Source organism: Gymnoscopelus microlampas (assembly GCF_963454915.1).
Source record: "Gymnoscopelus microlampas genome assembly, chromosome: 16".
NCBI lineage: Eukaryota > Metazoa > Chordata > Actinopteri > Myctophiformes > Myctophidae > Gymnoscopelus > Gymnoscopelus microlampas.
The window spans coordinates 17,541,472-17,554,301 of record NC_139953.1 but is presented as its reverse complement, the minus strand read 5'-3'; the positions used below and the strand labels follow the sequence as shown (position 1 = coordinate 17,554,301).

General features: G+C 40.6%; 1 protein-coding gene across 1 annotated transcript in view; it reads left to right on the top strand.

Moving 5' to 3' along the window:
* LOC311063663 (uncharacterized protein) overlaps positions 1–12,830 on the top strand; it is a 91,989-nt gene that overhangs the window by 54,167 nt on the left and 24,992 nt on the right. The window contains exons 78-85 of the mRNA XM_084083193.1: positions 476–676; positions 1,501–1,698; positions 2,561–2,770; positions 5,730–5,945; positions 7,839–8,039; positions 8,897–9,109; positions 11,002–11,199; positions 12,055–12,258. Of these exons, the coding sequence (XP_083939319.1) occupies positions 476–676; positions 1,501–1,698; positions 2,561–2,770; positions 5,730–5,945; positions 7,839–8,039; positions 8,897–9,109; positions 11,002–11,199; positions 12,055–12,258 (1,641 nt within the window). The remainder of the gene's footprint in view (positions 1–475; positions 677–1,500; positions 1,699–2,560; positions 2,771–5,729; positions 5,946–7,838; positions 8,040–8,896; positions 9,110–11,001; positions 11,200–12,054; positions 12,259–12,830) is intronic.

Genomic DNA, 12,830 nt, shown 5'->3' with positions numbered 1-12,830 from the left:
ACAATGTCATGTGAGAGTGCGGACTAGTCGACACCAACTCTGGACTCCTGGATTGCTGCCCTCCACTCCCTCCTTTCCAGCATCAGGGTCCGGAGCTCTCCAGTGTTGCTAGCTCCTCTGTCACACTGCAGTGTGTCTAGTAGGGACTGTAGTGCGCCTCCTTCCCCTCCTAGTTGTCCCTTGGGGTGGCTCCCACAGTGTCAGTTTGCTCGCCAGCATCACCTGATACATAACTAATACACTGTGCAATATTAATATCAACTGAACAGTTACTTTTCTGGAAAACAAACACAATTCTAAATTCTCTTCTGCCACAACACAACAGCACAATAATTCACGAAAAACACCAAAAAGTCTGATAAAGTTGAAACACACCAGCTGAATATTTTTCAAATAAAGGTTTGGGGAAAAACATGTTTTCAAGCACTAAATAACTTATGTTCACAGTACCATAATAGCTTATGTATCCTTCTAGACCCAACAACTACTGCTACAACACAACAAAATACTACAGCCAACACCACCACCACGATAAAAACAACAGCAACACCACCGCCACCAACAACAACAAGAACAACACCACCATCAAAAACAACGCTGTTGTTGACAACACCACCACAAACAACAACAACAAAACAGAACACTACAGCCATAACAACACCAACTTCGGTAACCTGTAAGTAACTAACAAGGAATTTGGTTGAATATCATATGTTTTGACCATACCAAAATCATTTGTAACCAGCATGACAATGGAATAATGTTAAATAAATAAAAACAACGGCAGAGAATATAACATTCATTAGTGATACAAGTATACCTGCAGACAGGAATGCGACTACAAATCCTGGGCCCCCGATACCTGGCTCCAAGGCCCCCTAATAATATTAGTTAAAATGACACATTAAACCTAGGGATGCACTGATACCACTTTTTCATGACTAAGTATGGGTAGTTTGGAATCTGCCTGTAATTCTGGGTTATGAGATCTAAAAAGCTGACGCATCCCTCCCTAAGTAAAACTTTACAATGTCATGTGAGAGTGCGGACTAGTCGACACCAACTCTGGACTCGTGGAGTGCTGCCCTCCACTCCCTCCTTTCCAGCATCAGGTTCCGGAGCTCTCCAGTGTTGCTAGCTCCTCTGTCACACTGCAGTGTGTCTACGTAGTAGGTAGTGCGCCTCCTTCCCCTCCTAGTTGTCTCTTGGGGTGGCTACCACTGTGTCAGTTTGCTCGCCATCATCACCTGATACATAACTAATACACTGTGCAATATTAATATCAACTGAACAGTTACTTTTCTGGAAAACAAACACAATTCTAAATTCTCTTCTGCCACAACACAACAGCACAATAATTCACCAAAAACACCAAAAAGTCTGATAAAGTTGAAACACACCAACTGAATATTTTTCAAATAAAGGTTTGGGGATAAACATGTTTTGAAGCACTAAATACATTATGTTCACAGTACAATAATAGCATATGTATCCTTCTAGACCCAACAACTACTGCTACAACACAACAAAATACTACAGCCAACACCACCACCACCACCATAAAAACAACAGCAACAACCCCACCACTGACAACAACAACAACACCATCAAAAACAACGCTGTTGACAACACCACCACCAACAACAACAACAACAAAACAGAACACTGCAGTCATAACAACACCAACTTCGGTAACCTGTAAGTAAATAACAAGGAATTTGGTTGAATATTATATGTTTTGACCATACAGTACCAACAACATTTGTAACCCAGCATGACAATGGAATAATGTTAAATAAATAAAAACAACAGCAAAAAAACTAAAAACAAGATAGAATATCGTTGTTTGCAAAGAATAGAACATTCATTAGTGATACAAGTATACCTGCAGACAGGAATGCAGCTACAAATCCTGGATCCCCGATACTTGGCTCCAAAGCTCTAGTATTAGTTAAAATGACGCATGAAACCTTAGGGATGCACTGATACCACTTTTTCATGACCAAGTATGAGTAGTTTGGAATCTGCCTGTAATTCTGGGTTATGAGATCTAAAAAGCAGACGCATCCCTCCCTAAGTAAAACTTTACAATGTCATGTGAGAGTGTGGACTAGTCGACACCAACTCTGGACTCCTAGATTGCTGCCCTCCACTCCCTCCTTTCTAGCATCAGGTTCCGGAGCTCTCCAGTGTTAATAGCTCCTCTGTCACACTGCAGTTTGTCTACGTAGTAGGTTTTGCGCCTCCTTCCCCTCCTAGTTGTCCCTTGGGGTGGTTCCCACAGTGTCAGTTTGCTCGCCATCATCACCTGATACATAACTAATACACTGTGCAATATTAATATCAACTGAACAGTTACTTTTCTGGAAAACAAACACAATTCTAAATTCTCTTCTGCCACAACACAACAGCACAATAATTCTCCAAAAACACCAAAAAGTCTGATAAAGTTGAAACACATCAACTGAATATTTTTCAAATAAAGGTTTGGGGAAAACATGTTTTGAAGCACTAAATACATAACGTTCACAGTACAATAATAGCATATGTATCCTTCTAGACCCGACAACTACTGCTACAACAAGACAAAATACTACAGCCAACACCACCACCACCACCACCATAAAAACAACAGCAACAACACCACCACTGCCACCAACAACAATAAGAACAACACCACCATCAAAAACAACGCCGTTGACAACACCACCAACAACAACAACAACCAAACAGAACACTACAGTCACAACAACACCAACTTCGGTAACCGGTAAGTAAATAACAAGGAATTTGGTTGAATATTATATGTTTTGACCATACCAACAACATTTGTGACCAGCATGACAATGGAATAATGTTAAATAAATAAAAACAACAGCAAAAAAAAACTAAAAACAAGATAGAATATCGTTGCTTGAAAAGAATAGAACATTTATTAGTGATACAAGTATACCTGCAGACAGGAATGCGGCTGCAAATCCTGGGCCCCCGATACCTGGCTCCAAAGCCCTAATATTAGTTAAAATGACGCATTAGGGATGCACTGATACCACTTTTTCATGACCAAGTATGAGTACTTTGGAATCTGCCCGTAATTCTGGATTGGATTATGAGATCTAAAAAGCTGACGCACCCCTCCCTAAGTAAAACTTTACAATGTCATGTGAGAGTGCGGACTAGTCGACACCAACTCTGGACTCCTGGATTGCTGCCCTCCACTCCCTCGTTTCTAGCATCAGGGTCCGGAGCTCTCCAGTGTTGCTAACTCCTCCGTCACACTGCAGTGTGTCTACGTAGTAGGGACTGTAGTGCGCCTCCTTCCCCTCCTAGTTGTCCCTTGGGGTGGCTCCCACAGTGTCAGTTTGCTCGCCAGCATCACCTGATACATAACTAATACACTGTGCAATATTAATATCAACTGAACAGTTACTTTTCTGGAAAACAAACACAATTCTAAATTCTCTTCTGCCACAACACAACAGCACAATTCACCAAAAACACCAAAAAGTCTGATAAAGTTGAAACACACCAGCTGAATATTTTTCAAATAAAGGTTTGGGGAAAAACATGTTTTCAAGCACTATATAACTTACTGTATGTTCACAGTACCATAATAGCTTATGTATCCTTTTAAACCCAACAACTACTGCTACAACACAACAAAATACTACAGCCAACACCACCACCACCATAAAAACAACAGCAACAACACCACCGCCACCAACAACAACAAGAACAACACCACCATCAAAAACAACGCTGTTGTTGACAACACCACCACAAACAACAACAACAACAACAAAACAGAACACTACAGCCATAACAACACCAACTTCGGTAACCTGTAAGTAACTAACAAGGAATTTGGTTGAATATCATATGTTTTGACCATACCAAAATCATTTGTAACCAGCATGACAATGGAATAATGTTAAATAAATAAAAACAACGGCAGAGAATAGAACATTCATTAGTGATACAAGTATACCTGCAGACAGGAATGCGACTACAAATCCTGGGGCCCCGATACCTGGCTCCAAGGCCCCCTAATAATATTAGTTAAAATGACACATTAAACCTAGGGATGCACTGATACCACTTTTTCATGACTAAGTATGGGTAGTTTGGAATCTGCCTGTAATTCTGGGTTATGAGATCTAAAAAGCTGACGCATCCCTCCCTAAGTAAAACTTTACAATGTCATGTGAGAGTGCGGACTAGTCGACACCAACTCTGGACTCGTGGAGTGCTGCCCTCCACTCCCTCCTTTCCAGCATCAGGTTCCGGAGCTCTCCAGTGTTGCTAGCTCCTCTGTCACACTGCAGTGTGTCTACGTAGTAGGTAGTGCGCCTCCTTCCCCTCCTAGTTGTCTCTTGGGGTGGCTACCACTGTGTCAGTTTGCTCGCCATCATCACCTGATACATAACTAATACACTGTGCAATATTAATATCAACTGAACAGTTACTTTTCTGGAAAACAAACACAATTCTAAATTCTCTTCTGCCACAACACAACAGCACAATAATTCACCAAAAACACCAAAAAGTCTGATAAAGTTGAAACACACCAACTGAATATTTTTCAAATAAAGGTTTGGGGATAAACATGTTTTGAAGCACTAAATACATTATGTTCACAGTACAATAATAGCATATGTATCCTTCTAGACCCAACAACTACTGCTACAACACAACAAAATACTACAGCCAACACCACCACCACCACCATAAAAACAACAGCAACAACCCCACCACTGACAACAACAACAACACCATCAAAAACAACGCTGTTGACAACACCACCACCACCAACAACAACAACAACAACAAAACAGAACACTACAGTCATAACAACACCAACTTCGGTAACCTGTAAGTAAATAACACGGAATTTGGTTGAATATTATATGTTTTGACCATACCAACAACATTTGTAACCCAGCATGACAATAGAATAATGTTAAATAAATAAAAACAACAGCAAAAAAACTAAAAACAAGATAGAATATCGTTGTTTGCAAAGAATAGAACATTCATTAGTGATACAAGTATACCTGCAGACAGGAATGCAGCTACAAATCCTGGATCCCCGATACTTGGCTCCAAAGCTCTAGTATTAGTTAAAATGACGCATGAAACCTTAGGGATGCACTGATACCACTTTTTCATGACCAAGTATGAGTAGTTTGGAATCTGCCTGTAATTCTGGGTTATGAGATCTAAAAAGCAGACGCATCCCTCCCTAAGTAAAACTTTACAATGTCATGTGAGAGTGTGGACTAGTCGACACCAACTCTGGACTCCTGGATTGCTGCCCTCCACTCCCTCCTTTCTAGCATCAGGTTCCGGAGCTCTCCAGTGTTGCTAGCTCCTCTGTCACACTGCAGTTTGTCTACGTAGTAGGTTGTGCGCCTCCTTCCCCTCCTAGTTGTCCCTTGGGGTGGTTCCCACAGTGTCAGTTTGCTCGCCATCATCACCTGATACATAACTAATACACTGTGCAATATTAATATCAACTGAACAGTTACTTTTCTGGAAAACAAACACAATTCTAAATTCTCTTCTGCCACAACACAACAGCACAATAATTCTCCAAAAACACCAAAAAGTCTGATAAAGTTGAAACACATCAACTGAATATTTTTCAAATAAAGGTTTGGGGAAAACATGTTTTGAAGCACTAAATACATAACGTTCACAGTACAATAATATCATATGTATCCTTCTAGACCCGACAACTACTGCTACTACAAGACAAAATACTACAGCCAACACCACCACCACCACCACCACCATAAAAACAACAGCAACAACACCACCACTGCCACCAACAACAATAAGAACAACACCACCATCAAAAACAACGCCGTTGACAACACCACCAACAACAACAACAACAACCAAACAGAACACTACAGTCACAACAACACCAACTTCGGTAACCGGTAAGTAAATAACAAGGAATTTGGTTGAATATTATATGTTTTGACCATACCAACAACATTTGTGACCAGCATGACAATGGAATAATGTTAAATAAATAAAAACAACAGCAAAAAAAAACTAAAAACAAGATAGAATATCGTTGCTTGAAAAGAATAGAACATTTATTAGTGATACAAGTATACCTGCAGACAGGAATGCGGCTGCAAATCCTGGGCCCCCGATACCTGTCTCCAAAGCCCTAATATTAGTTAAAATGACGCATTAGGGATGCACTGATACCACTTTTTCATGACCAAGTATGAGTACTTTGGAATCTGCCCGTAATTCTGGATTGGATTATGAGATCTAAAAAGCTGACGCACCCCTCCCTAAGTAAAACTTTACAATGTCATGTGAGAGTGCGGACTAGTCGACACCAACTCTGGACTCCTGGATTGCTGCCCTCCACTCCCTCCTTTCTAGCATCAGGGTCCGGAGCTCTCCAGTGTTGCTAACTCCTCCGTCACACTGCAGTGTGTCTACGTAGTAGGGACTGTAGTGCGCCTCCTTCCCCTCCTAGTTGTCCCTTGGGGTGGCTCCCACAGTGTCAGTTTGCTCGCCAGCATCACCTGATACATAACTAATACACTGTGCAATATTAATATCAACTGAACAGTTACTTTTCTGGAAAACAAACACAATTCTAAATTCTCTTCTGCCACAACACAACAGCACAATTCACCAAAAACACCAAAAAGTCTGATAAAGTTGAAACACACCAGCTGAATATTTTTCAAATAAAGGTTTGGGGAAAAACATGTTTTCAAGCACTATATAACTTATGTTCACAGTACCATAATAGCTTATGTATCCTTTTAAACCCAACAACTACTGCTACAACACAACAAAATACTACAGCCAACACCACCACCACCATAAAAACAACAGCAACAACACCACCGCCACCAACAACAACAAGAACAACACCACCATCAAAAACAACGCTGTTGTTGACAACACCACCACAAACAACAACAACAACAACAAAACAGAACACTACAGCCATAACAACACCAACTTCGGTAACCTGTAAGTAACTAACAAGGAATTTGGTTGAATATCATATGTTTTGACCATACCAAAATCATTTGTAACCAGCATGACAATGGAATAATGTTAAATAAATAAAAACAACGGCAGAGAATAGAACATTCATTAGTGATACAAGTATACCTGCAGACAGGAATGCGACTACAAATCCTGGGGCCCCGATACCTGGCTCCAAGGCCCCCTAATAATATTAGTTAAAATGACACATTAAACCTAGGGATGCACTGATACCACTTTTTCATGACTAAGTATGGGTAGTTTGGAATCTGCCTGTAATTCTGGGTTATGAGATCTAAAAAGCTGACGCATCCCTCCCTAAGTAAAACTTTACAATGTCATGTGAGAGTGCGGACTAGTCGACACCAACTCTGGACTCGTGGAGTGCTGCCCTCCACTCCCTCCTTTCCAGCATCAGGTTCCGGAGCTCTCCAGTGTTGCTAGCTCCTCTGTCACACTGCAGTGTGTCTACGTAGTAGGTAGTGCGCCTCCTTCCCCTCCTAGTTGTCTCTTGGGGTGGCTACCACTGTGTCAGTTTGCTCGCCATCATCACCTGATACATAACTAATACACTGTGCAATATTAATATCAACTGAACAGTTACTTTTCTGGAAAACAAACACAATTCTAAATTCTCTTCTGCCACAACACAACAGCACAATAATTCACCAAAAACACCAAAAAGTCTGATAAAGTTGAAACACACCAACTGAATATTTTTCAAATAAAGGTTTGGGGATAAACATGTTTTGAAGCACTAAATACATTATGTTCACAGTACAATAATAGCATATGTATCCTTCTAGACCCAACAACTACTGCTACAACACAACAAAATACTACAGCCAACACCACCACCACCACCATAAAAACAACAGCAACAACCCCACCACTGACAACAACAACAACACCATCAAAAACAACGCTGTTGACAACACCACCACCAACAACAACAACAACAACAAAACAGAACACTACAGTCATAACAACACCAACTTCGGTAACCTGTAAGTAAATAACACAGAATTTGGTTGAATATTATATGTTTTGACCATACCAACAACATTTGTAACCCAGCATGACAATAGAATAATGTTAAATAAATAAAAACAACAGCAAAAAAGCTAAAAACAAGATAGAATATCGTTGTTTGCAAAGAATAGAACATTCATTAGTGATACAAGTATACCTGCAGACAGGAATGCAGCTACAAATCCTGGATCCCCGATACTTGGCTCCAAAGCTCTAGTATTAGTTAAAATGACGCATGAAACCTTAGGGATGCACTAATACCACTTTTTCATGACCAAGTATGAGTAGTTTGGAATCTGCCTGTAATTCTGGGTTATGAGATCTAAAAAGCAGACGCATCCCTCCCTAAGTAAAACTTTACAATGTCATGTGAGAGTGTGGACTAGTCGACACCAACTCTGGACTCCTGGATTGCTGCCCTCCACTCCCTCCTTTCTAGCATCAGGTTCCGGAGCTCTCCAGTGTTGCTAGCTCCTCTGTCACACTGCAGTTTGTCTACGTAGTAGGTTGTGCGCCTCCTTCCCCTCCTAGTTGTCCCTTGGGGTGGTTCCCACAGTGTCAGTTTGCTCGCCATCATCACCTGATACATAACTAATACACTGTGCAATATTAATATCAACTGAACAGTTACTTTTCTGGAAAACAAACACAATTCTAAATTCTCTTCTGCCACAACACAACAGCACAATAATTCTCCAAAAACACCAAAAAGTCTGATAAAGTTGAAACACATCAACTGAATATTTTTCAAATAAAGGTTTGGGGAAAACATGTTTTGAAGCACTAAATACATAACGTTCACAGTACAATAATAGCATATGTATCCTTCTAGACCCGACAACTACTGCTACAACAAGACAAAATACTACAGCCAACACCACCACCACCACCACCATAAAAACAACAGCAACAACACCACCACTGCCACCAACAACAATAAGAACAACACCACCATCAAAAACAACGCCGTTGACAACACCACCAACAACAACAACAACAACCAAACAGAACACTACAGTCACAACAACACCAACTTCGGTAACCGGTAAGTAAATAACAAGGAATTTGGTTGAATATTATATGTTTTGACCATAACAACAACATTTGTGACCAGCATGACAATGGAATAATGTTAAATAAATAAAAACAACAGCAAAAAAAACTAAAAACAAGATAGAATATCGTTGCTTGAAAAGAATAGAACATTTATTAGTGATACAAGTATACCTGCAGACAGGAATGCGGCTGCAAATCCTGGGCCCCCGATACCTGGCTCCAAAGCCCTAATATTAGTTAAAATGACGCATTAGGGATGCACTGATACCACTTTTTCATGACCAAGTATGAGTACTTTGGAATCTGCCCGTAATTCTGGATTGGATTATGAGATCTAAAAAGCTGACGCACCCCTCCCTAAGTAAAACTTTACAATGTCATGTGAGAGTGCGGACTAGTCGACACCAACTCTGGACTCCTGGATTGCTGCCCTCCACTCCCTCCTTTCTAGCATCAGGGTCCGGAGCTCTCCAGTGTTGCTAGCTCCTCCGTCACACTGCAGTGTGTCTACGTAGTAGGGACTGTAGTGCGCCTCCTTCCCCTCCTAGTTGTCCCTTGGGGTGGCTCCCACAGTGTCAGTTTGCTCGCCAGCATCACCTGATACATAACTAATACACTGTGCAATATTAATATCAACTGAACAGTTACTTTTCTGGAAAACAAACACAATTCTAAATTCTCTTCTGCCACAACACAACAGCACAATTCACCAAAAACACCAAAAAGTCTGATAAAGTTGAAACACACCAGCTGAATATTTTTCAAATAAAGGTTTGGGGAAAAACATGTTTTCAAGCACTATATAACTTATGTTCACAGTACCATAATAGCTTATATATCCTTTTAAACCCAACAACTACTGCTACAACACAACAAAATACTACAGCCAACACCACCACCACCATAAAAACAACAGCAACAACACCACCGCCACTAACAACAACAAGAACAACACCACCATCAAAAACAACGCTGTTGTTGACAACACCACCACAAACAACAACAACAACAACAAAACAGAACACTACAGCCATAACAACACCAACTTCGGTAACCTGTAAGTAACTAACAAGGAATTTGGTTGAATATCATATGTTTTGACCATACCAAAATCATTTGTAACCAGCATGACAATGGAATAATGTTAAATAAATAAAAACAACGGCAGAGAATAGAACATTCATTAGTGATACAAGTATACCTGCAGACAGGAATGCGACTACAAATCCTGGGCCCCCGATACCTGGCTCCAAGGCCCCCTAATAATATTAGTTAAAATGACACATTAAACCTAGGGATGCACTGATACCACTTTTTCATGACTAAGTATGGGTAGTTTGGAATCTGCCTGTAATTCTGGGTTATGAGATCTAAAAAGCTGACGCATCCCTCCCTAAGTGAAACTTTACAATGTCATGTGAGAGTGCGGACTAGTCGACACCAACTCTGGACTCGTGGAGTGCTGCCCTCCACTCCCTCCTTTCCAGCATCAGGTTCCGGAGCTCTCCAGTGTTGCTAGCTCCTCTGTCACACTGCAGTGTGTCTACGTAGTAGGTAGTGTGCCTCCTTCCCCTCCTAGTTGTCTCTTGGGGTGGCTACCACTGTGTCAGTTTGCTCGCCATCATCACCTGATACATAACTAATACACTGTGCAATATTAATATCAACTGAACAGTTACTTTTCTGGAAAACAAACACAATTCTAAATTCTCTTCTGCCACAACACAACAGCACAATAATTCACCAAAAACACCAAAAAGTCTGATAAAGTTGAAACACACCAACTGAATATTTTTCAAATAAAGGTTTGGGGATAAACATGTTTTGAAGCACTAAATACATTATGTTCACAGTACAATAATAGCATATGTATCCTTCTAGACCCAACAACTACTGCTACAACACAACAAAATACTACAGCCAACACCACCACCACCACCATAAAAACAACAGCAACAACCCCACCACTGACAACAACAACAACACCATCAAAAACAACGCTGTTGACAACACCACCACCAACAACAACAACAACAAAACAGAACACTACAGTCATAACAACACCAACTTCGGTAACCTGTAAGTAAATAACAAGGAATTTGGTTGAATATTATATGTTTTGACCATACCAACAACATTTGTAACCCAGCATGACAATAGAATAATGTTAAATAAATAAAAACAACAGCAAAAAAACTAAAAACAAGATAGAATATCGTTGTTTGCAAAGAATAGAACATTCATTAGTGATACAAGTATACCTGCAGACAGGAATGCAGCTACAAATCCTGGATCCCCGATACTTGGCTCCAAAGCTCTAGTATTAGTTAAAATGACGCATTAAACCTTAGGGATGCACTGATACCACTTTTTCATGACTAAGTATGGGTAGTTTGGAATCTGCCTGTAATTCTGGGTTATGAGATCTAAAAAGCTGACGCATCCCTCCCTAAGTAAAACTTTACAATGTCATGTGAGAGTGCGGACTAGTCGACACCAACTCTGGACTCCTGGATTGCTGCCCTCCACTCCCTCCTTTCCAGCATCAGGTTCCGGAGCTCTCCAGTGTTGCTAGCTCCTCTGTCACACTGCAGTGTGTCTACGTAGTAGGTAGTGCGCCTCCTTCCCCTCCTAGTTGTCTCTTGGGGTGGCTACCACTGTGTCAGTTTGCTCGCCATCATCACCTGATACATAACTAATACACTGTGCAATATTAATATCAACTGAACAGCTACTTTTCTGGAAAACAAACACAATTCTAAATTCTCTTCTGCCACAACACAGCACAATAATTCTCCAAAAACACCAAAAAGTCTGATAAAGTTGAAACACACTAACTGAATATTTTTCAAATAAAGGTTTGGGGAAAAACATGTTTTGAAGCACTAAATACATTACGTTCACAGCACAATAATAGCATATGTATCCTTCTAGACCCGACAACTACTGCTACAACACGACAAAATACTACAGCCAACACCACCACCACCATAAAAACAACAGCAACAACACCACCACTGCCACCAAAAACAACAAGAACAACAACACCATCAAAAACAACGCCGTTGACAACACCGCCACCAACAACAACAACAAAACAGAACACTACAGCCATAACAACACCAACTTCGGTAACCTGTAAGTAACTAACAAGGAATTTGGTTGAATATTATATGTTTTGACCATACCAAAAACATTTGTGACCAGCATGACAATGGAATAATGTTAAATAAATAAAAACAACGGCAAAAAAACTAAAAACAAGATAGAATATCGTTGTTTGCAAAGAATAGAACATTCATTAGTGATACAAGTATACTGTACCTGCAGACAGGAATGCGGCTACAAATCCTGGGCCCCCGATACCTGGCTCCAAGGCCCCCTAATAATATTAGTTAAAATGACACATTAAACCTTAGGGATGCACTGATACCACTTTTTCATGCCTAAGTATGAGCAGTTTGGAATCTGCCTGTAATTCTGGGTTATGAGATCTAAAAAGCCGACGCATCCCTCCCTAAGTAAAACTTTAAAATGTCATGTGAGAGTGCGGACTAGTCGACACCAACTCTGGACTCCTGGATTGCTGCCCTCCACTCCCTCCTTTCTAGCATCAGGTTCCGTAGCTCTCCAGTGTTGCTAGCTCCGCTGTCACACTGCAGTGTGTCTATGTAGTAGGTTGTGCGCCTCCTTCCCCTCCTAGTTGTCCC